General features: G+C 38.6%; 7 protein-coding genes across 17 annotated transcripts; 2 read left to right on the plus strand and 5 right to left on the minus strand.

The window, feature by feature from the left end:
• Window positions 1–16: 16 nt before the first annotated feature.
• Window positions 17–1,628, minus strand: LOC110848721 (glycine-rich cell wall structural protein). The gene is made up of 4 exons (XM_022096003.2): window positions 1,468–1,628; window positions 969–1,375; window positions 845–880; window positions 17–765 (listed from the first exon to the last, which is right to left on the minus strand). The coding sequence occupies exons 1-4, from the start codon at window positions 1,480–1,482 to the stop codon at window positions 495–497; spliced, it is 729 nt and encodes a 242-aa protein (XP_021951695.1). The 5' UTR covers window positions 1,483–1,628; the 3' UTR covers window positions 17–494.
• A 602-nt stretch (window positions 1,629–2,230) lies between these two features.
• On the minus strand, window positions 2,231–4,971 carry LOC110849077 (myrosinase 1). The gene is made up of 12 exons (XM_035851391.1): window positions 4,806–4,971; window positions 4,706–4,730; window positions 4,339–4,624; window positions 4,126–4,258; window positions 3,973–4,050; window positions 3,766–3,783; window positions 3,566–3,692; window positions 3,411–3,499; window positions 3,203–3,341; window positions 2,747–3,125; window positions 2,656–2,676; window positions 2,231–2,440 (listed from the first exon to the last, which is right to left on the minus strand). The coding sequence occupies exons 1-12, from the start codon at window positions 4,923–4,925 to the stop codon at window positions 2,323–2,325; spliced, it is 1,533 nt and encodes a 510-aa protein (XP_035707284.1). The 5' UTR covers window positions 4,926–4,971; the 3' UTR covers window positions 2,231–2,322.
• Window positions 4,972–5,226: 255 nt separating this feature from the next.
• Window positions 5,227–7,902, minus strand: LOC110849078 (coiled-coil domain-containing protein 114). Of its 2 annotated transcripts, XM_035851342.1 has the most exons (6): window positions 7,550–7,902; window positions 7,055–7,467; window positions 6,805–6,986; window positions 6,368–6,728; window positions 5,981–6,239; window positions 5,227–5,908 (listed from the first exon to the last, which is right to left on the minus strand). In XM_035851342.1, the coding sequence occupies exons 2-6, from the start codon at window positions 7,187–7,189 to the stop codon at window positions 5,370–5,372; spliced, it is 1,476 nt and encodes a 491-aa protein (XP_035707235.1). In that variant the 5' UTR covers window positions 7,190–7,467; window positions 7,550–7,902; the 3' UTR covers window positions 5,227–5,369. The 2 variants fall into 2 exon arrangements, with proteins under 2 accessions (XP_035707235.1, XP_035707236.1); XM_035851343.1 differs by having other exon boundaries at window positions 7,055–7,902.
• A 14-nt stretch (window positions 7,903–7,916) lies between these two features.
• Window positions 7,917–10,013, plus strand: LOC110849080 (RIB43A-like with coiled-coils protein 2). Its single transcript, XM_022096455.2, has 7 exons — window positions 7,917–8,157; window positions 8,243–8,383; window positions 8,458–8,615; window positions 8,681–8,798; window positions 8,863–8,985; window positions 9,064–9,395; window positions 9,466–10,013. The coding sequence occupies exons 1-7, from the start codon at window positions 8,041–8,043 to the stop codon at window positions 9,605–9,607; spliced, it is 1,131 nt and encodes a 376-aa protein (XP_021952147.1). The 5' UTR covers window positions 7,917–8,040; the 3' UTR covers window positions 9,608–10,013.
• On the minus strand, window positions 9,744–13,466 carry LOC110848952. Its single transcript, XM_022096325.2, has 11 exons — window positions 12,787–13,466; window positions 12,520–12,721; window positions 12,311–12,455; window positions 12,019–12,246; window positions 11,685–11,941; window positions 11,401–11,584; window positions 10,994–11,299; window positions 10,461–10,933; window positions 10,339–10,398; window positions 10,186–10,260; window positions 9,744–10,096 (listed from the first exon to the last, which is right to left on the minus strand). The coding sequence occupies exons 1-11, from the start codon at window positions 12,983–12,985 to the stop codon at window positions 10,051–10,053; spliced, it is 2,175 nt and encodes a 724-aa protein (XP_021952017.1). The 5' UTR covers window positions 12,986–13,466; the 3' UTR covers window positions 9,744–10,050.
• A 1,245-nt stretch (window positions 13,467–14,711) lies between these two features.
• LOC110848601 (extradiol ring-cleavage dioxygenase) lies at window positions 14,712–16,086 on the minus strand. Its single transcript, XM_022095849.2, has 3 exons — window positions 15,819–16,086; window positions 15,195–15,760; window positions 14,712–15,120 (listed from the first exon to the last, which is right to left on the minus strand). The coding sequence occupies exons 2-3, from the start codon at window positions 15,710–15,712 to the stop codon at window positions 14,814–14,816; spliced, it is 825 nt and encodes a 274-aa protein (XP_021951541.1). The 5' UTR covers window positions 15,713–15,760; window positions 15,819–16,086; the 3' UTR covers window positions 14,712–14,813.
• Window positions 16,087–16,414: 328 nt separating this feature from the next.
• On the plus strand, window positions 16,415–20,985 carry LOC110848694 (menin). Of its 10 annotated transcripts, none has more exons than XR_004834688.1 (10): window positions 16,415–17,047; window positions 17,170–17,404; window positions 17,475–17,545; window positions 17,625–17,721; window positions 17,809–18,051; window positions 18,135–18,342; window positions 18,423–18,778; window positions 18,873–18,940; window positions 19,020–19,548; window positions 20,148–20,985. XR_004834688.1 is itself a non-coding variant. In XM_035851193.1 (10 exons), exons 1-9 carry the CDS (start codon window positions 16,550–16,552, stop codon window positions 19,278–19,280), a joined length of 2,037 nt encoding a protein of 678 aa, XP_035707086.1. In that variant the 5' UTR covers window positions 16,415–16,549; the 3' UTR covers window positions 19,281–19,296; window positions 20,188–20,985. The 10 variants fall into 10 exon arrangements, 2 of the variants coding, with proteins under 2 accessions (XP_035707086.1, XP_035707085.1); XR_004834691.1 differs by having other exon boundaries at window positions 20,188–20,985; XR_004834687.1 differs by having other exon boundaries at window positions 19,020–19,544.
• The last annotated feature ends 345 nt before the right edge of the window (window positions 20,986–21,330 follow it).

The raw sequence follows: 21,330 nt of genomic DNA on the forward strand, positions 1-21,330 counted from the left end.
GAAGGTCGCAAAAAAATTGTCAGTTTACCAATATTTATTCTATCAATTTTTTGCACATTTATATAAGCAATAAATAATACACTTCGGCACTCTGAGATGTTTAACGTTTAATTAATAATCTACAAAGAATTAATTAAAAGTCATTCATCATGCAACACTAAAGTCATGCGTAATAAACACAATTTGTGGACTTGCATTGCACATTATCATTGAGTATTGTAATGTCAGTCAATTACTGTAGGGTTTACAAACTATTAAGTACTGGTCAAATTTTAAAAGTCACAATTTTGAATTAAAACGTAATAAAAAGCTAAAATTATAATAATGAGCATAATGTTGATATATTTACGTACTTAAAAGTAACTTAATAGAAGATGCTTATAGAAGATGCTTACAGACTAATATGATGAATATGATACCCCTTTTGTTTCATTTTGTCTTATAAGGTTGCAATTTTTGCCAATTAAAATGCGATGGTTTGAGCAGCATTGGAATTAATGTCCCCATCCGCCCCATCCCTTCTTTGGTTTTTCAGCCCATCCGTGGGGGTAGTGTTGCTTTTTGACTCCCCACCCACCGCCGCCACCACCGCCACCACCGCCGCCGCCGCCTCCATGGCCGCCCCCACCGTGACCTCCACCACCACCACCTCCACCGCCTACTTTCCCATGACCGTCATACCCCTTGCCAAACTTGTGTCCTCCTTTCCCAAAATTGTGGTCATAATGCTCCTTCTCCAGCCCCTTTGGTGGTGGATCTCCCCATCTATGCAAAGACACAGAATGATTGTAAAACACGGGTCGTAATATATACTTATCTGTTTTAAATTTAGATATGTACTTACCTTCCAGAAATATACCCGTGTTTTTTGTCGAATACGCTTTAATAGTAAAGAAAAATGGGTTGTTAGCAAAAAAATCGAGACACTATGCAAAATTGAGGGATATAAAAACATATTGCCCACTTACTACCACCATCCGCCATGAACTCCGCAGCCCTTCTTTCCCTTCTTCTTCTTCCCCTTCTTCTTCTTCTTTCCCTTCTTTTTGCCTTTTTTGCAACCTTTCTTTCCTTTCTTGTTACCTCCTCGTTCCGTTCGGGGGTCATCGATAACTTCGTAAAAGACGTTGCCCACACCATTTAATTTTTCAGCTACGGGGTAATATGTGAATTCTCGATCGTCCGCTTCGAAACTTTCTGGAACTCCGAGTTCCCCTTTCGCTCCGCCAACCTCGACGGACGTCGACGTTGCTGGTCTTTCTTCGGAGGAGACTTCTTCCGAACTTCCAACCCCAGCGGGGGGCCATGTGTCGCGGAAACTGCGTTGATATTGGGCATACGACCCAACTGCTGCACACAGAAGAAGCAGCGTCGTCTTTTTTGGGGGAATTAAAGATTTCGAGATTTTATTACTAAATTACGGCACGCAGATTTTAATAAATTTTTGCGAGGATAACTATAACTTACCGTGAGTCCCTTCATTTTGAGGGAGTTCTTATCCTTGAGACTGTCAACTCCCGTCCACTCTTAATTGTTAAACCGACCAGTTGAAGAGACTGAAAGTGAATGGACTGCTTAGCTTTGGTTTGGCTGGCTTTGGCACCCGAACCAATGATCTGAACAATGAACTCTAGAACCTACAAAGTTGATTATTGCATAGAAATTAAGCAAAAAACTGCAGTAAATACCAAGTACATGTAAGTATCTACATCAGAGTGTGTATATATTATATGGGAAAAGTTTGTGCGGAAACCGGTTTCAGAAGTTTTCGGACCAGGTTCTTCTTCTTATTCTTCTTTTGAAGTTGGGTCGTTGGTTTGGTTTTAGGAAAATTGTTCGTCAGAAGAAGGGTGGATAGAATATGAAAGTGTTGTCTGGCTGCTTAAAAATTGACATTACAGGTGCGTTTCTGGATATTATTCAATTCAGCAACATCGCATCAGCAGCATCACCGACTGAATCTTGAATCCGTTTCTTACGTACGAATGTAATGGTCAGAGCCAGTTATGTGCAAGTAAAATTAAGACCGAGGTTCGTAACAACATCACATAAAATAATAGAAAGTGATGAAGACGGGTTTCGGTTTCAAAGTTAATTCTTCAAACGTTGACCTGCTGAGGTGCAGTCATTGAACGAGCCAAGGTGAGCTGGACGTTCGTACGTATTACTTACAGATATCGTTTTAGAGGAAGAATGCATGCATGTAAAATTCGACAATTCAAATATCATATCAGCCACCAACTTTACACTTTTAGCTTATTTATTCATTACAGGAATGTGCAATTCAAAATTCTCATTGAGAAGATGATGCAAATGTATAACTTATTTTCTCGGGGCAGGAAATCCATTGTCTGCAAAAATTTGCTGAAGTAAAGCTGCCGAGGCTTTAGGCGTGCGGGGTCGGTTGGGATCAGAGAAATTGACAGAGTGAGTTCCGAACCTAAAATCAGAAAAAATACGTGTGAGATTGATAATATGCTGCAGTAATAAATAATTCAATCGCACAATAATAAAGTGGGGGTTCCTCTTAAATTCGGAAAAATAAGTATATTAAACATTTGTAATTATACTTGGAGAAAAAAATTCCTAAAAATTGACCCAAATATCCCGGAAACCCTACTATTTTGTCCTAAAGTTATGTATTTTTTCACGTACCGTTCAGAATATCCTCTTGCCCTGAAATAATTTTAAATCTCACATTAGTTACAAAAATGTACTACATATTTTTCTACCATGTGAAACGTACCATTCAAAGTTATCCATCAGACTCCACGCCGTATACGCAGTTACTCTTACTTTATCAATCTTGACTGCCTTCAACATTTGGTTAATGTATTCTCGGTAGTAATTAACTCGCCCATCATCTTGCAGTCCGGTATCTGGATAGTCGGCGAATCCATTTTCCGTCACGTAAATTTCTGGGCTACCATAAGTGTTTTTCAACCAATTGAGCAATTTTCGGAAACCCCATGGTACGACTTTAAGCCATGATGCGGATGACTCTGGCCAACTTGGATCATGGGACCCGTGAGTATCTTGATCATTATCCCATCCTGCGCCGGGTTTGATCAAGGGCTCCACCAGCTCGGTCGTGTAATGATTCAGTCCCAAAAAGTCCCACGTACCTATGCACATAAAAATAATAGAGAATTAGGCATGACACTAAGTTTTCTGCGCTATCACCTTTAATTAATTTTAATACCTTTAATTTCGACTGATTCCGCGTGTGTGAATTCTGGCAAACGGGAAGGAAAGCCTTGCTCTTCACTGGCTCGGTCAACGTACTCCCTCATGACATCAGGGTACTTGCCAAAGAAAATTGGAGCCGCGAACCATCCATGCTGTGCAGAAATAATTGCATATTATGAAATTTGCGAAATTTTAGTTGTAATATCGTGCCCCTGACTGACCTTGAACTGGATCCCTCGTTCAGCTGCCTCGACATGAGTAGGGTCAGAAGAATTCTTTGGTTCGAACCAGCCAGAGTCCAAGGTGATTCCTAAAAATTATTAATAATTCATAAATTAATTTAATGGTGATTCATAAATAAATGTCCTTTAATCACCGATTGTCCCGTTTTGTTCTGGACGATACACCCTGTCATAGAGGCGATAGGCTTTGCCATGGGCTTTGATAATCGTGTGGGCACATTGATAAGGTTGATCCGTATCCTGAATTCCTGGGGCCATTGCCTAACAATTTACGGGGTAAAATATGTACTACTTTTCATGGATAGGTTAGTAATATTATTTTAAATAGTAGTACCCCTGTTGAATATCCCAAAATGCACACCACCCAAAGTCACACAAATTTCAATAAGTTCCGACTTCCTCAGACTCGGTCAGCACCAGTAGCACTTACTGAGGAGAAAGGGGAGGTTACGAGATGGTCTGCAATGCTCGATAATTTTAACTTCGCTTTTCGAATTCCAAAAAGGGCGTTAAAATCTGGCATTGCAGAACCTCCTGTCTACGTATAACCTTCCCCTCTCAAAGTGCTGGTTGTTTTATAAAGTCTGAGGAAGTCAGGATTAATATTTGCCCAAGGTTCCTAAAAACAAAATCAAATCAAATCAACCACCTGAACCACCGCTTAAAACGACATTTGTAATTCCAAAACACTGACATTAAATGTAATCCATTTTTTCACACGATCTCCAAAAGCTCGGAAGGCAACTTCAGCATAGTTTACGAAATGTGGGATTAACGCTTCATTTGGCCAGCCCCCATATTCCGCCATTAATGGTTGGGGCAAGTCCCTGGATGTACATATGTAAGAAGTCGTTTATACATATTTAAAAAAAAATCAACCAGGATCACCGTGCAATATGTTACTAACCAGTGGTAAAGAGTGATCATGGGCTCAATATTATTCGCAATGAGGAGATCAATCAAGTTGTTGTAATATTCAATTCCGAGCAAGTTGATGGAGTCATTTTTACCACTGGGCAAAATTCTGCTCCACGATAAACTGAAGCGGTAATAATGTGACCCCATGTTTTTCAACATGTCTACATCTTCAGCAATTTTGTGATAACTGTCGCATGCAATGTCTCCCGAACTTTGGTCGAAAATCGGACTGGGAGTTCGGTGGGTAAATTCATCCCAAATGTTCTCCCCTTTCCCTAAAAAACAAAGAACAAAATTTCGAATATAGTTTAAAATCTAAATTAAAATAGTAATCCAAATGAAATCTTATTATTCACCATCTTCGTTCCACCCTCCTTCAATCTAGAATCATACAATTGAATCATTAGACTCGCACACACATTGCCTAAATACATAAAATTCCGGTGCGTTCTTTACCTGATAACTCGCAGTTGCAAATCCCCATTGGAAATTTTCAGGAAACGTGTCATACAAAAATTCATCATCCTGACATGCTACAACGGCCAAAAGGCCCAAGAGGACTTTCAATTTCAACATACTTATTACTCCGTCGCTGAGACGTGGCACACTAAACTAATCCTAAATACAAGCACCGCTTAAAATACCCCTTATTATCAACAAATTCGATTTTTAATTTATTTATCAGTTCTTATGAAATGTAGATTATCTTTCTTATCGTCCAATCAATCATCCAATTCATGTGGTAAACTTATGGCAAACTTGTGGCACAAATACCACAAATAAGTTATCATCCTCCATGGTTAAGTGATAGCATGTAACTAACCCACGGTCCCATTCATTGCCGTGTGCAAAAATAAACATGCAGATAGAATGGACATGTTATTATTCGGATTATTCAAATAGTTACGTGGACAGATACATCAATTCAGCTCGTGATTTGTATGTAATCAACATCGCAATGTGTCTAAATTGAGTTACATATTACAAAAAATTTGAGTCGTGGCTGCAGAGCCTAATTATCTACTCCTCTCCTTCCTCCTCCTCTTCAGGGGGTGGAGGTGGCGGCGGTGGTGGTGGGGCAGCCTTCACAGCCGTGGAAGACGACGAGTCCTCGGCCTTCGGAGGCTTTTTCCCAAATGCTGAAGGGCCCTCAGGAACCATGCTTAACTTGCTCATGTTGATTTCTGCATTGGACGGAGAAATGGAGAGATCATCAGCTTGAGATCCACTAACTTGGACATCTTTCCCCATCAAGCCATCCTTCATCTCGCCGTAGTACACAGGACGCTCAGACCAGGCCTTGGTCTCATTGTCATCTTCATCCTGCTCTGCATCGACCCGTCCCGTAACGTGCACTTGAGGTTTGAAGGGTCCTCCTTGCGGGGCCGGTTTTTGACCTTGGACCCATAAAGCTGCCTTCTTTGGGAGCGGATTGCCATCCAATTCGACACTCTTTCTCACTTCGAGTAAACCCTTTTCGAACAGCAGCTCCGTGGTGCGGTGCTCAACCACTTTCATGACGAGGGCAATGTTATGTGGCTTTATTCCTTGTTGATTTCCTAGTCATCCAATATATACGTTTGTTATTTGATGCATATTATGAGTTTGCTTTATTGAATAAATTAACTCACCAAGTAATCCGATAATCAACTCGTCCGAGCACCCAGCAGCGTTAAAGGTTTCGTCCAAAATGTGGCCAAAGCTTTCCATATTGTGACTGGCGAGGGTAAACTTTGCCACACTTGATTCCAAAAGATGCGTCTCAGCATCAAGTTCTGCGTCCAAAGCGGACAAAGTTTCCTCTTGTTGTTTGGTCGTTTCTTTATTAAGTCTGGCAAGCTCTTCAATCTCTGCTTTAATATTTCCAATATCCTCTTGTAAACTATTTGCCTGGAAGTAATTTAATTAATTGTTCATCATCACCATCGGAGGATTTGGTAACTGCATGGTTTATGTCTCAAAATGACCCATCTTTCTTTCTTTATATGTCCATGCATTTATGCAGATTGATAAATTACCTCATGATTTAGATCCGTAATAAATTTGAACACGGCATAATTCTTTTGCTCCTCTTCGAGATACGTGTTGACCAATGATTCGATATCTCGCGACTTGGCCATGCGAAGGATCGCCTTAAAACTCTTCTTATAAGCTGCCAGAAGCGCGTCCAAATCAGTAATCTTGACTTGATTTTTGCGATCATTTCTCTGAGAAGCATTCTCAAGTTGTTCTCGTTCCTTGTTCTTGATTGCAAGAAACTCGTGGATTTTGGAGTCGTGGTGAAGGACACGTTGAAATTCTTTGATCTCGAGGACATGCTGTTTCGAATCTTTGTCATTTCGTTCGCGAAGAATGTTAATCTTATTGACCCATTCGTCCCTGGAAGGAAGAGATTGATGATAAATAAATATTTAAAGGTTAAGTATTAATACGATAATGGATTAATAATTCACACCTCTGATCGTAAGCTGCAGTTGCTTCATATACAACTTCACCCATCCGCTGCTTTATTTTGGCAGAAAGCTTCTTGATGGTCAACATTCGACGGTAAAAATTACCACGGAGTTTGAGCATCATATTTATTTCTTGCTTGAGTTGCTTGTTGTGCGAGACTAGGGTGTCAAATTGGGTGGTGACCTAATAATGGTATGCTCATAGATAAGCTTGCATATTGTATAAGGATGCACAAATATTTAGTGACTAACATGATACAATCTGTTTTCCAAGATGCGTTTACGATGGTCAGCCTGAGGAACGGTCATACTTTGTCCATACAACGCTTGAACTTTCAGCTTTTGTTCCACCAGTCGTTGCGTGATTCGGTCTACGTTTGATTCCATCTCGGTAATACTGAGGATGCATGCGGCAATGTCCTGCTTGTATTTTTCATATCGTTCCAAAGCCTCCAATATTGTTCGAATGCTTGCTGTATTAGTAAAATAGCCAAGTTTTGCGTCTCAAAAAATCTCATGTTGTCCGTTGTTCTCAAATTACATACCCTTATCCTTCATGCGATAAGCTCGACATCTCGCATTCTTAATGTCAGTAAGAAGGTCCTCTTTCTCTTCACGAAGTCGCTCCAAAAGTCTCCCTTGTTTCGACAACTTTCCAGATGCGCCTGAAATCATATTTTTTGAAATGTTTTTTTTTCTAAATTAATGGAATATGTACATATCACAAGCTCAAGATATATGTATTACCTTGTATTGCATGTCGGGCATCTTCCATCAATCGGTACTGACGATGTAATTTTTTAAACTCCTCTTTGACCAAGGTTTCGAAATCGACTTCTTCATCGTTCGTGTGTCCTCGTCGACCAGCGGGGCGTTTTCTGGAACCTTTCCCCATTTTGAGGCAGATTTCCTACCTGGTGAAAGTTACTAGAGCTTACCACAAGAATAATATACAGCGGGTATGAGAGAACTTTTGCTCTCTATTTTTATACAACAAACACAAAAATATGAAATTGCGATGAGACGTAGACGTTTCTGCTACAAAATCTCAGATTTTATAAAATATGCAAATCAGAAATGTAACCATAGGATGAATTTGAGATTTCTGTGAGATGACGCTCATGAAACTCATGAAAATCGATTATCCGGCAATTTATTGATCAATCGCCCGGCGTCCGTTTTCTCGAGTAGAAAGTTTAACCAATCTCTGGCAAGATTAATTTCTAAAACACCAAAAAATGTATAAAATTGACTTTCCAATTGATGCGAAGGAGGCTGCGGTTATCTCCAGACGTCGTCGTGCCGAGGAGGAGAGAAAGTTGCGCATTTTCAACCCCCATCAACGTATCATTGGGGTAGCTCATTGCCTATCAGAATTGCATCCTTAACAAAGTTCTAAATTTTAGCTATATACATTTTTTTTGCATTCACTTGAAACAGAAAGACCTAAAAGCTCTCGAGATACAAATTCAGGAGAAACGAGAACGGAAGGAAAGGGAAAAGGAGTTGGATGAAGCATGGGTTCGCGAGACGAATCGTCAACAATTACTGGTCATGGAGCTTCAGCGTCGTGTGGAAAATGTAGCTTATTTAATTACCAACTTTAAATTCAAGTCGCTTTATTACATAATGTTCTTCTGATAATATGTTATCAGGATAAGAAGCGGGTGTGGAGTGATGTTCAAGATTTCCGTTCCTCCTGCCAGAGGTTCGAAGACCGACGAGAGTTTGACCTCAACGACAAGAGAAAGTTGGCGTATGCAGCTCGCCTACATGACGAAGACGTTAGAAATGGACCTGCATCCATGCAAAAGTGCTGAAATTTATGCAATCTTTACAAACTAGAATGACATTTTTTACATGAAACTATTTATGCAGGTTTGAAGGCGAAGACTTGAGCTACAAGCAGCGAATTGTAAACCAAGAAATGCAAAAAAAGGCTTGGTTGGATGCCCAAATTGCCGAAAAGAAACAAAACCAGCGTGAATATGAAGAAGTATTATTAATAATATTTCCAGACCCATCCATTATCAATCAATTATTTTTTAAATTTCAAATAGGCCCACAAAATGTACGAAGAACGCCTCAGAGAAATGTCTCTACGAACCACGGAGCTCGGGCGAGCAGAAAATCAAGCTAGACGAGCAGTAGAATTGGCTTACAATCAGTATAATTTGGCCCTGGTAAACAAAAGATTGTATTAAATTATCTTTAATTGATAGCCAAATGGACATAATAATCTACATAATTTGCATTTTAAGGCACAAGAAAATGCAGAAAAGAAAAAGCTTGACCGACTCGCCGACGAGGAGGCCACACTCGCCCACCAACTCAACTGCTTCCACAGTGAACTGCTGACCGAGGTCACGGATGCCACGTCCATCAACGGACCTTTCCGCGTGGGTCGTGCCCAGTTCAAGGGTTATACGGAGGAAATGATGAAAACCATTCGGGAAGAGCAGTTGCGACAGGCAATGGACAAAAAGCGTCGGGAAAAGGAGGAGCAGGCGTATGACGCTGCCTGGGAGAAAATGAATCGACGTTATGCAATTGCTACTCACATTTTGGACAAGGAACTGGACAGTAGGAAAAAGTGGGTCATTTCAAATTAATTAATATTATGTATGCATTACATTATGCAATAATTATTTTTTTGGGAACAGAGATAAGCACATTGAGCTCACCAACATAAATCGAGAGTTGGCCCAAGAACAGCGTCTTCGACAAGATTACATGAACAATTTGGTCTACAAGGGAAACTTCACGGAAGGATTTTTTGACCAATTTAACACCTCTACGCGATAATCTACCTGCATATATCCTACAACCATGAACACTTGTATTGATATGCACGACAACAGCAGCTTAGTATTTTTGGTACACGATTTCATGATATGCTAATCTAATCATATATGTATTAAATAATAAAACTACAAATAAGTAACCGTATTCTTTTTATTAATGGTTGTTGTTATTATTAATATCGATAGCAAACCAATTATATATCTGAGAATATATATGCTGCCTGTCATTTAAGTAGTAAGAAAAGATTGAACACCAATAATGTATCTGTAGACCAAGAATACATACCGGGTAGGTAATAATTTTAAGTTGAATAATAATGAGTTGTATATAGCAGTAAAATAACAAAACGTAACAAAAAACGAAAAGAGATTTGTATAATTTACACCACTCAGAAACTTATTCATAAGCAACCCTAAAATTTCATACTGACGATTTTCTAGGAATCAACGTCCATTCTTCTCGTGTCGTTTCATTCCGACGCTTTTGCCACTACAAAAATATCACCGTTAGTTAAATTTGATAGATTTTCATCATAAGGTAATTCTTTAATTGAGGTAATCAATGCAATATTAATATACCTCCGGGGATTCTGGATCTCAACGTTTTCATTTTCAAAATTCTTCTTCCAACGCCCATTACTGTTCAATTGAATTCTAGAACGGTTGCCACGTTTAGAATAACATGCATTAAAATCAGCATAGATCAAGATAAATATGCAATGCATGTTTTACCTTGAGTTATTTTCTGGTTGCTTGTTACTGCGTGCAGTACTGCCTGCACCATTACCATCTCTAAAGACAAAAGTTAATGCGTGTCCGGTGTCAAGAAGCTCTTGTATTAAAATGAAACGTACCGGTGTTCTCTGTTGGCCATTATAGTAACTCGAAGATCTTCATGTTCCGTGAGTTCGACATTTCTGCTCTGGAGAGGCACAGTTGGACCTCGCTGACGCCAATCCATATCTTGAGAATCATTTTCTTGGCGATTTTGAGCACTACTACGATCGCCTAAAGGTCTTGAAGCAATGTGTTGATTCCTTCCTAGGTGACGGTTCGAGCTTCTCCAGTCTACGCTACCACCTTCATATTGTCTTGAGTTGTTGCTCCGGTGTCGCCAATTTTGATCGTCTTCGCCGACGAGGGCCCGTACGCTGTAAATCCGATTATTAGGTTGTGGCTGGTCAGCATTCAAGAGAGTTAAGAATTCCTCAATTTTTCGCTTGTCATCATGAGCCATGTGTGTAGTGTTCATTAATAATGCCTTTACAGCCTTAAATTGAACAAGACCACGTCGTTGGTTGGGTACATGTTTCCCATTTAAAGTTTCCTGCAATTAATGAAAATGAGAAAACGATAAAAAACAACAAGAACTAAGTATTATCACCACCTTCAAATAGCTCCCCAATTTTTCTTTTTCCGATTTATCGTCGTTATCAAAAATTTGCAACCATGTCCTTATGGCATCTGTCGAATTCCCTTCTATCCACTGAAGGTATCCTTTCAATGCGAGCAACTTTCCCAGATACACTTTCTTGTGTTGATAATTGAGAAGAAATTCGTCAATCAAATCTATTAATTCAAGATAATTCAACATTTTGAATTTCTCCTTGAGATAATCCATAAGACAAGGAAAATTTTCCGAATCAGCTTTCACTGCATCTTCAAAATACTTGATTCCAGCCATCTTATCTCTCTGCAATATTTAATTATATTATTATTTTCTGAACTGATACAATTCAAGACAGAATCGCACTAACAAGTAATAAATATGTTGCAGTTAAATATTGGTATTACCGTCATATAATATTTTCCCAATTTGTGTAAAACCTGAGAGTTATTGGGCCATTGTCGGAGACAACTCTCGAAAAACATTTTGGACTTTGTGTAGTCTTCATCAGTTGCCTTGTCTTTATTCAAGTAGGCTTCAGCTAACTTCAAGTTCACCGAAACATTATGAGGAGCCTTGGCCTGGGCTTGGCTGTAATTAAAAGTATGGCAAATAATTGATATGATTGGTCAACATTTCCTTCCGACAGAATGAATAATTACACATAGTTATTTATATAATTACAGCTTACGTCAATATGTCGATTATTTTTGGATCCAATTCTTGTCGATCTTTTAAAGATCTCGTTGCTCTTTTCGTATCCTCGAGCAAGTTGGCGTTAGACAAAAGTGCAATCCAATCGTCTGGGCACAGTACAATGGCCTGAGAACAAGCTGCAGATTCTTCTTCGCCAGGCGGTGCACCAAAATCATTTTCTCTTCGCTGACGACGCAAAGAAGTGTAGTGGTGATGCACCCAGTCGAAACAATTGGGATCCAACTGTGCAGCCTAATAAAAATAAGGAACCTCAACCTAGTAAATTACCACATGAATACATAAACGCTGTTATACTCGTAATAATTTACCCATCGATATAGCTTCACGGCCTTAGACGTATTGCCAAGCTGTGCGCTTATGTGCGCCTTCATGCCCAGAAATACCGCTTTGAATAAATCATCAGCAAATACCTCCCTCCCTCCGGAATCCCATTTTTCAATTTCAGCCTTGAAGGACTCGATAGTTAACGTCGACGATCTCCTTTTCGAGCGTGGCAACAGCAGGCCAGCACCAGACACGAGTAGTTTATCGCAGAGCTAATCAGAAATTGCTAAAATAATTCTATTGCTTGCCGACAAAATATGTAATATTGAATCTCACCAAGATGAATTGGTAGACTTGCAATTGTTTAGTAGTGCCAGTCTTCTTTTGTGTTTCCGAAATGATCTTTTTTGCTTCATCAAAATATTTGCCGACTTGATCCGTGTCGCCATGCAAGAGTGCCGAGTACACGGCAAGAAGTAACCTGAATTATTATTTTATCTATAGAAAGTTGTATTTTTAATCAAAATTTTAATTAAAAGACTCACTTCTGCGACACGGTCTGGAAGACGCTCAAATGTTCGTCTGATTCGGACTCCCATTCTTTCATTTTGTCATACAACACTTTGATGCGTTTCTCATCGAGAAGCCCTTCGCTATTGCCAATTTGGAAAATCCACTTGAAGTGTGATTCCAATACGAAAATTTCCTGGGTCTCTAGCAATGTCGCAAACGATTTGAAAGAAAATCCTGTCAAATAAAAGATAACAATGCAAAAAGCGAATTAGTGAATGACTTCTACTAAAATATCATACCTTCTCCAAGCACATCATTCAAATCAGTTGGTGTTTCAATCAATCCATTTGCGGTTATCTCCACCGCCGAAATTCCGTTGGTCAGTTCATCCACGTCTTCAGTGGGAGAAACGTATTCTTCTTCTTCATCATGATGACCGTTTAACAAGTTTGGCAACTGATGCGCACGGGAGGGAGGTAATCGAATCCTTGAATCCATTTTGTCGTCGTCCTTGCTTGTCGCCACACCACACGCGACACACAGTTAAAAGATAAGTACCTCACCAATCTACCTCTCAGACTAAACCCACCGACCAAAACACATTTAAAAGTAACATACAGTCGCCACAGCCCTATACTCTCAAAAGTATGAAAATAACTCAAATCTTATCAAAATAATCCGGCCTGATAATAAATTTGTTTATACTGAACGCCCAAAGACTTAAATTTCATAAATGACGATAATCACTTAGTTTTACGAAGATTTGGCTAAATCATTTAGAAAATAATGATACGGTTCAGTGCAGTGTTCAAACAACTGGAACAAAAGAACTAACTAACTAAACTAACTATCCTAACGCTAATTATTTAATGAGCGAGAAAATATTTAATTGTGGAAATATTTGGAGTGGCAAAACTAAATTCCCAGGCCCACGGAAACAAACTGAACAACTGCTCTACTCCAATAGCGAAGCCAGACTGACGTTGTGGTGGGAAGAGGAGGCCGAGGCCGTTGGATTTTGAGCCTTGCGGGCTGTCCATTAATTATGCTGGGGGTTGGGTTCGTGGATGTTCAATTTAGTTTGCACAAGGAAACAAGGAGTGTGTAGATAGGCATGTGCACGATTTTTGGGGACGTAATTAATGAACAACCCTTTACGATTTTTGACCGTTACGCATTCAGACAGGATGAAACATGTTTTTTTTGTGGAATTTTTATGCATGCAATGAAGTGACATGCAATATTTTCAATGTCGCTGGATGATTTTATTTCCTTCAAGTTTTTCAGATCTAATTGAACAAAAAATATATTTCTGATTTATTTTATAATAAAATTTATTCTAAAGTTCTATGAGAATGGGCATTTGAAAAAATATCCTATTGGTTTGAGTAAGTCGTTCACTTTTGTATACAAGTTCTGTTCATGTCCATAAATTTATTTTATTTAAAACTTACTTTGTGTCCATCCAGCCAGTGGCTTTGGCAGATTTGGAGGAGGTCAACCCAACATCGTAAACCGACATGTCCATCTCTCTGGTAGAACTTATCTCGAAAAACTCTCTGTAAATCTCTTCATCATTTTTCGAACGGCGAAATCTGCACATAACGAGTAAATGATTGAAATATGAGTAATTCTAAACCAAACCTGTTACAAATTGATTCCATTCTATTCTTACTTTTGCACAATTCGCGCAGCATGTGCCCAGTATTTTAGTGAAGTTTTAAAGTCATTATGGCGAAAGAAATATGCTGCATTTGAGGTGTACTGTGCATATCTCCATAATAAGTTCTACCAGAGAGCACAGCGTCCTGATAAAGAGTTGGACATGTCGGTTTGCCAGATGTTGGGTTGACCTCCTCCAAAAGCCACTAGCAGACGGACACAGAAGTAAGTTTTAAAATAAATCTATGGACATGAATAAAACTTATATAGATATATCAAAAGTTAACGACGTACTCAAACCCATTAATTGGGTATTTTTTCAAATGTCCATTCTCATACAACTTCCACAATAATATTTGCAACAAAGGTCACGCTATTACATAGTAGTATGACCGTAGCCTATGACGCCAAGTCCAGTTCTTCCCACCATTTATCCTTAAGGATTTAGATGTCCTTCAACGTCCCCTCACAATTTTCACATCGTTATGCAATCAGAGAGAGAGAAACAGGATTTTTCTGTGCCATGCAATGCAATATGCAATTCATCTTCTGCTTGAAAATATTTTGGGTACGTTTGTCGCTGGATAATTTTATTTCAAGTTTTTCAGATTCAATTGAACAAAAAATATATTTCTGACTTATTATAAAATTTGTATTATAAATGTCACTCTTCAAAAATATATCCGGCACACTTTGCTCCCGCAACATCATCAAAGAAAACCTCTTGACCCCTGCCCTGTGATCCCTTAGCCGTGCCAAAAATGGTCATTAACGGGATCAAATGTTCTTCTCTGGGATGATTATCTCTTGCCCGAGGGGCACTTTTCCACCCTACTAACTTGTCCTTCTTCTCTTCGTACGGCTTCCCATCGTCGGTGAGCACGTCCCTTAAATACTTGTGGAAAGGGATACTGACATCATTCGCGTCGGCACTGCCAAATCCTCTCATATTGTGGTAAGACATGCCTGATCTAAAAAAAATGGAGAAATTGTTATTATCATTATTGTCATTTCATCCGTGTAGAATTTTTGTTAAATTTCTAACCCCAAGATGAAGACGCCTTCGTCTCTCAAAGGGGCCAGCGCCTCGCCAAGCTTGATATGTACTTCAGGGTCAAGTCCTCCAACGAGGGATATTTGCATAGTGGGAATGTCCCCGTCCGGAAAGAGGAGCATCATTGGGATGAAAACGCCATGATCGAATCCTCTCTCACTATCGCTTTTATGTTGAATTCCAGCCTTATCGAGGAGCCCTGCGACCCGTTTGGCTAATTCTGGGGCGGGTTTAAGCGGATAATTTAGATTGTAGGCTTCCTTGGGAAATCCATAATAGTCATAATATAAAGAAGAGGTGTCTCCAGTTTGAAGTGTGGTCACGGGAGCTTCCCAATGGGCGGAAATTATTAGGCATGACGTCGGCTTGTTACGGGACAGGTGGGTGGAGACGAAATTAGATAGCCAGGCGGTCAAGGTCTTGTGTGCCCGGTCTCCTAAGATGGGAAGGGGGCCACCACCATGGGGGACAAATGCTGATGGAATTCTTTTTTCATTGGTAGTTGACATTATTTCAGAAGTTTGGCTTTGATATAGCGCGAATAAGGTTGATGTTATCTAAATAATAAATAATTTAAATTTAATACCCACCATAAATTAAATTATATCAACTTACTCAACAGTGCAATTTTTGCAGACCTAGAAATTCTTTGAAATGTTGTATAAGCTCTTGTAAACATGAAAATGCTTTAATTTTCCTATATCTCTCCTACTCTGTACAAATGTACATATACAGTTGCATGTAGATGGTACAGTGGCAACGATAATAAATTTAACCAATAATACCTCCTTGTGGTTAATTATCTTATTATTGTGCAAAGTTCTAGTCATGCAAATGTATAAACTGCACGTAAATCAGCAGCCTGTTTTCATTTCGCTATTCCCTCTACGAAGTGACGTAATTATACATATAGCAATACTATAGCTTGCAAATTCTTATGTGATGACTATGAGCGTGCAAATTGCAGTTTTTTGCATGAATATCCTAGACCATGGACCGAGGCGACGCTCATTTAACCAAAGGTGAAAAATAGAATGGATTTTTATCAATTTTTTTATGAATTTTGTCGGCACACTCATGAACAAAGAAAATGAGTCATTTTCTACCCATTCTGGTTTATTTCATGAGTCATTTCATGTTTTACATCACCGAAAAAACCCGATTTTCTCACCGCGCCCCACTCCCCGCTCAATCTAACCTTCTCCCGCTTGGCCTACGAAATCGTCCCTCTTTCTCCAGCAACAAACAAACAACAACGCAGAAACGATCTCAAAATTTCGGATCGGATTTTTAATTTATTTCATGACTAATTAGTTTCGTTTTTTTACTAATTGTCCAGTCCCAGGATGAGTCTCAACAAAGAGTCGCCTCGATTCCTCTCAAATCCAGAGTCGAAATCACTCTTTCCCCTCCAGACAATTTTTGACTTGGAGAAATTGTTTGAGCTGGAATTTTTGTCAAGTAATGATCCCAATCTGGCCGTGTTATCCATCATTCTGGGCGCAGTGGAAAATTCGTTGGTGCAACTAGACTACAGCGCAGCTATCCCGGTCTTGGTGAATAATAAAAAGGGATCGAAGTCGGTGCCGGCGACCGCGACGAGGAAATCAGTGGGCGCAGTAAAGCGGAGGAAAGGTCGTAGTCGCCCCGTACATCAGGTCGAATATAAAGACGGGAAAAGTAGTGGGGGGAGTAATATCAATGCGAAGAGTGAAACTTCTGGTAGTGGGGGGACGGACAAAACTTCTCCCGATTGTTCAGAGGAGGATGGGAAAGAGGAAAGTAATTCACCATCGGTGGAAGGAGGAGGTGAAGATGGGATGAGCGATAAGGAAAATGTTAAGGTACTTTATAAATTGAATACTAGTTCATTTCTAACTATAGTATAGTACGTTAATCTAATTATGGCATATCCCCGATAATACAAACAAATTAATTAATTAATATCGTTTTGTGACTTGAGCAGGGTGACTTTCCTCCGCTCGAATTGGACATTGTAGAAGCACTATTTTTCAAATTCTACCAAGATGTTTTGAAGACATACGTCGATATTACACAATTTGGGATGGAGGAAGGAATTGAAGTGGATAATACGCCGAAAGAGCTGGTGAAACGAGTCTCCGATGTCGTGTGGAGTTTGTTATCAGGAAATTATAAAGCAGATACGCCCCATATCCAGTCGTTGTATATGTACTTGACAGGTGAGGTTAAGATATTATTTCATCAGATTTTGAATCATTTATTTAATTATGCATTTTCTTCATATATTAGACAAGAAGCTTGACAGTTTTGGAGTATCGTTGGCTGTAACAGCAGGATGCCAGTTGTTGGGATTAAAAGATGTAACAAATTAACCCAATTTTTTCTGAAATCTTTTTGGTTTTATGCCACATTTCATATTTTTATGAAAATCTCATGAAGGTCCATCTTATGATGTCGGAGGACCATTCATGGGTTGGATTTGGAGGTACCGATGAGAAAAATCGTCCCAAACAAATGTCCGAAGTTACTTGGCATGGTAAATTGATTTCTAATATGAGTTGAAAATTTTAAATTCATAATAATTGCAATTATATATTATTCCAATACTTAATGCTCATTTCAGGAAAGGGTGTAGAGGACAAGCGAGGCAAGGAAGTCGGATTGGGGGAAGAAGAGGATTCTTGGCTCTACCAGAAAGGACATGCAGTTTACTGTTCAAGACACATGGAAGTTGCTGCAATAGTGACTTCAATTAACTCTGCAATTAGTACAAGTTTGAATTCCATTGAGCTGGTGAAAATTCAGCAAATATTGTTGTGGAAGTTGTATGAGAATGGACATTTGAAAAAATACCCAATGGGTTTGAGTAAGTCGTTCACTTTTGATATATTAATTATATTCAGTATTCATAGATTTATTTTATTTAAAACTTACTTTGTGTCCATCCAGTGGCTTTGGCAGATTTGGAGGAGGTCAACCCAACATCTGGTAAACCGACATGTCCTACTCTTTATCAGGACGCTGTGCTCTCTGGTAGAACTTATTATGGAGATATGCACATCTATCCGTACACCTCAAATGCAGCATATTTCTTTCGCCATAATGACTTTAAAACGTCACTAAAATACTGGGCACATGCTGCGCGAATTGTGCAAAAGTAAGAATAGAATGTAATCAATTTTTAACAAGTTTGGTTTTGAATTACTCGTATTTCAATAATTTACTCGTTATTTGCAGATTTCGCCGTTCGAAGAATGATGAAGAGATTTACAGAGAGTTTTTCGAGATAAGTACGGATGCTCTTGTCACGGTTATGAAATCTTGTAGTACCGGATTCCAAGCAAATTCGATCGTCAGAGATCCCATGTGCTTCGCGCATCTGTTACGCATTTTTGACGGCATATGTTCATGGGAGGAGCGGTCTAAATCCAGTATCGTTCACATCACATGGGCAAAAGCGTGGGTTCAAGCAATTGGTCGCTTCGATTATACGATCAGACGATTGGTTAGCACATCGGATGGCACCTTGCTGGAAACTGTAGGAAAAAGTGGATCCAAGGAGAATGGAACGGCAGAGGATGAAATTGAGAAAGGTATAATTGATGTATAAATAAAGATCGTATGTAATTGAATGCTTCAGCTCAGCAAAAAAACAACAACTTTTAATAAACGTTTTGTTTTTTGAAGATTCTGGAATTGACGAAGAAGATGAACCTCCACCACGGGTTACCCTTTTCAGCCAGAAAATGCGACAGGTAAGATGTTTAATTATGCCTGATCTAAAAGTAAGATGTTTAATTATTTGCAATTCGTTGGCAATATCCGCAACGACAGATGAAGGGTTTCTTCAAATTGGAAAAGTACAACCCGAGTGCAATAACGTTGCTTCTAACTGCACAAACCGCTGTTGAGGACGCTGTCGAAAAGGAATCCAACGGTCCAGGATTCAGATCCAGACGAGAACGATTATCTCAAAGCCTGGAAATTCCAAAGGTTGACAACCACATTACCAACAATTCCGAAGCTAACCGCAGTGCCAGAAGTGCCCACGATGATCCTCCATCAAGAAAGCGGTCAAAGATTTCACCTTCATAAATCAATTATAAGAAACGTAATGACTTAACCCTTCATATGACCTTATTTCTCATTCGTAACTAATTTTTTGTTTGCTAATTTCAACCTATACCTTCAGTTAGGGGATACTATTGTTTTTATTTTAAGGTATACTGTGGTGATCTCGTTTTTTGTGATTTATTTTGCACCATTTAGCGGGCTAATATTTTTTACAAAACATGAATTTGAGCCAATCTAGCATTTTAAGATTGTATGTTAACTATATGAAATATTAGGGTCTCCCAAGTTTGTAAAAAAGATCTAAAAAAGCGAAAAGCTAAAAAATCTGAAATCCGCTTTTTTCGCTCAATACTTGACTGTCCCGATTTTTTATCGCTTGAATACTCAGGAGCAGAGAATGGGTGGTCAGGAAACTTTCGAGTTTCTTTTAAAATTTACATTTGCTCGATGTTGGATATGATGAAACAACTATCTAAGATCATGAAAATCCAAAAATTACCAAAATGGGATGAAAATAGGATTTTTGGCAAAGGTTTGAATGCGGTAGTTTTAGTGGTTACAATGCTTTTCAGGGGGTGTGGCGGGCGCAGGTGGGGCCATGGAGTAAAATCCTCCTTCACTTTTCACACACTCACCTGCTATTGAAATATATTCCATAGGACATCAAAATCGGATGATGTCCCCTTAAACATGTCTCTGAGAGACTGATTTTTCACTCAAAGTATTAAAAAGAGCGAAAAAATCATCTTAAAGTAGATTTTATTTTTGAGCAGAAAAAGCAGAAAAAAGATCGGAATCGCATGCGCAGTGCGGTTTACGAAAAGAGCGAAAAAATCGTGAGCGGAAAAAGCGATTTTTTTTACAAAGTTGGGACACCCTATTATTCAGTTTTATGGCCAATAACATGCACTCCATAATAAATATTTAGGTAAAAATAATATTATACTTATCATCATCACAGATTGAAAGGAATTGTAGAAATGCAAGTAGTTAGGTGAAAACTGGGTAAAGGAAAATAATAATGACGAGTTATTTTTCACGCCGGAAATTTTTCTGGAGCAGCGGGATTGCTGGGGTTCTTGTCAACTGTGATCAAATTGATGTGACAAACTATGCATTTTATTTTGCTTTTAACAGAAAAAAGCATAATACCATTAAGAAGAGGAATACTAATTTTAAAACTGGAAAGTATTGAAAGAAAATGATATTACCTGTAGCTCACACAAGTAGTGATTTAGAATGTACCTTATGAAAACCTTGTATAAATGAACTAGTCTGAGAAATATTGAGTGACTCGCTTAAACTAATAACCCTTATTATTATCATCTTTTTATGAACTTTTAAAAACAAAAAATTGTAACCCTTTTACAAAAAATGTCCTCCTCGCACGTTTTGATTAAAATTTGTTTTATGTAATATAATAGTGCAAAATTTACAAAACCTTGGCAGAAAGTGCAAATTGTACCTAGATGAAATTAGCATACGCAATATAATGTCCACAATTAGGATATTCTACATACTACATTTGCCATCTTTTTTCTTGTTATCTAATCTGTGTATATACATATGTACCTCTACGTTTACTTTTTGAATGAACGAAGCATGTACTCCTGTATTGGAATGACTGAACTTACCTACCTTACAGCAAATAAGCAACAGCAAAAAATTGTCCGAAATACTATATTGCGAATAAAAATAGAAGAGCCTTTCTTCTCAACACGGCAAATCCTGTTCTCTATTCATTTGCATATGTGGTGCATATCATTCAATTTAATCATTACGAAATAGAAGTAGCCTTAATAATAATTTACTCTGAGAATTTTACACATTTTTATTAACTTTCTCCACATATTATATTTCAAAACATTTTAAAGTAACAGGTCTGTTTTTGTATTTATGTTTGTGCAATCATTTTTCCATAGTGGTTGAGTTTTAAGTGTTGAGTGCAAAGTATTGCAAAAGTACGGACTAATGAAAACTTAATCAAAGTTGACGTAATCTATTAAGTAGAATCACAAGTTAGGTAATGGTTAGGTAATACCTGTCATCGTCACTTCCTACATAGTGTCAT

The sequence above is a fragment of the Folsomia candida genome, unplaced genomic scaffold (genome assembly GCF_002217175.1).
Source record: "Folsomia candida strain VU population unplaced genomic scaffold, ASM221717v1 Fcan01_Sc004, whole genome shotgun sequence".
Taxonomy (NCBI): Eukaryota; Metazoa; Arthropoda; class Collembola; order Entomobryomorpha; family Isotomidae; genus Folsomia; species Folsomia candida.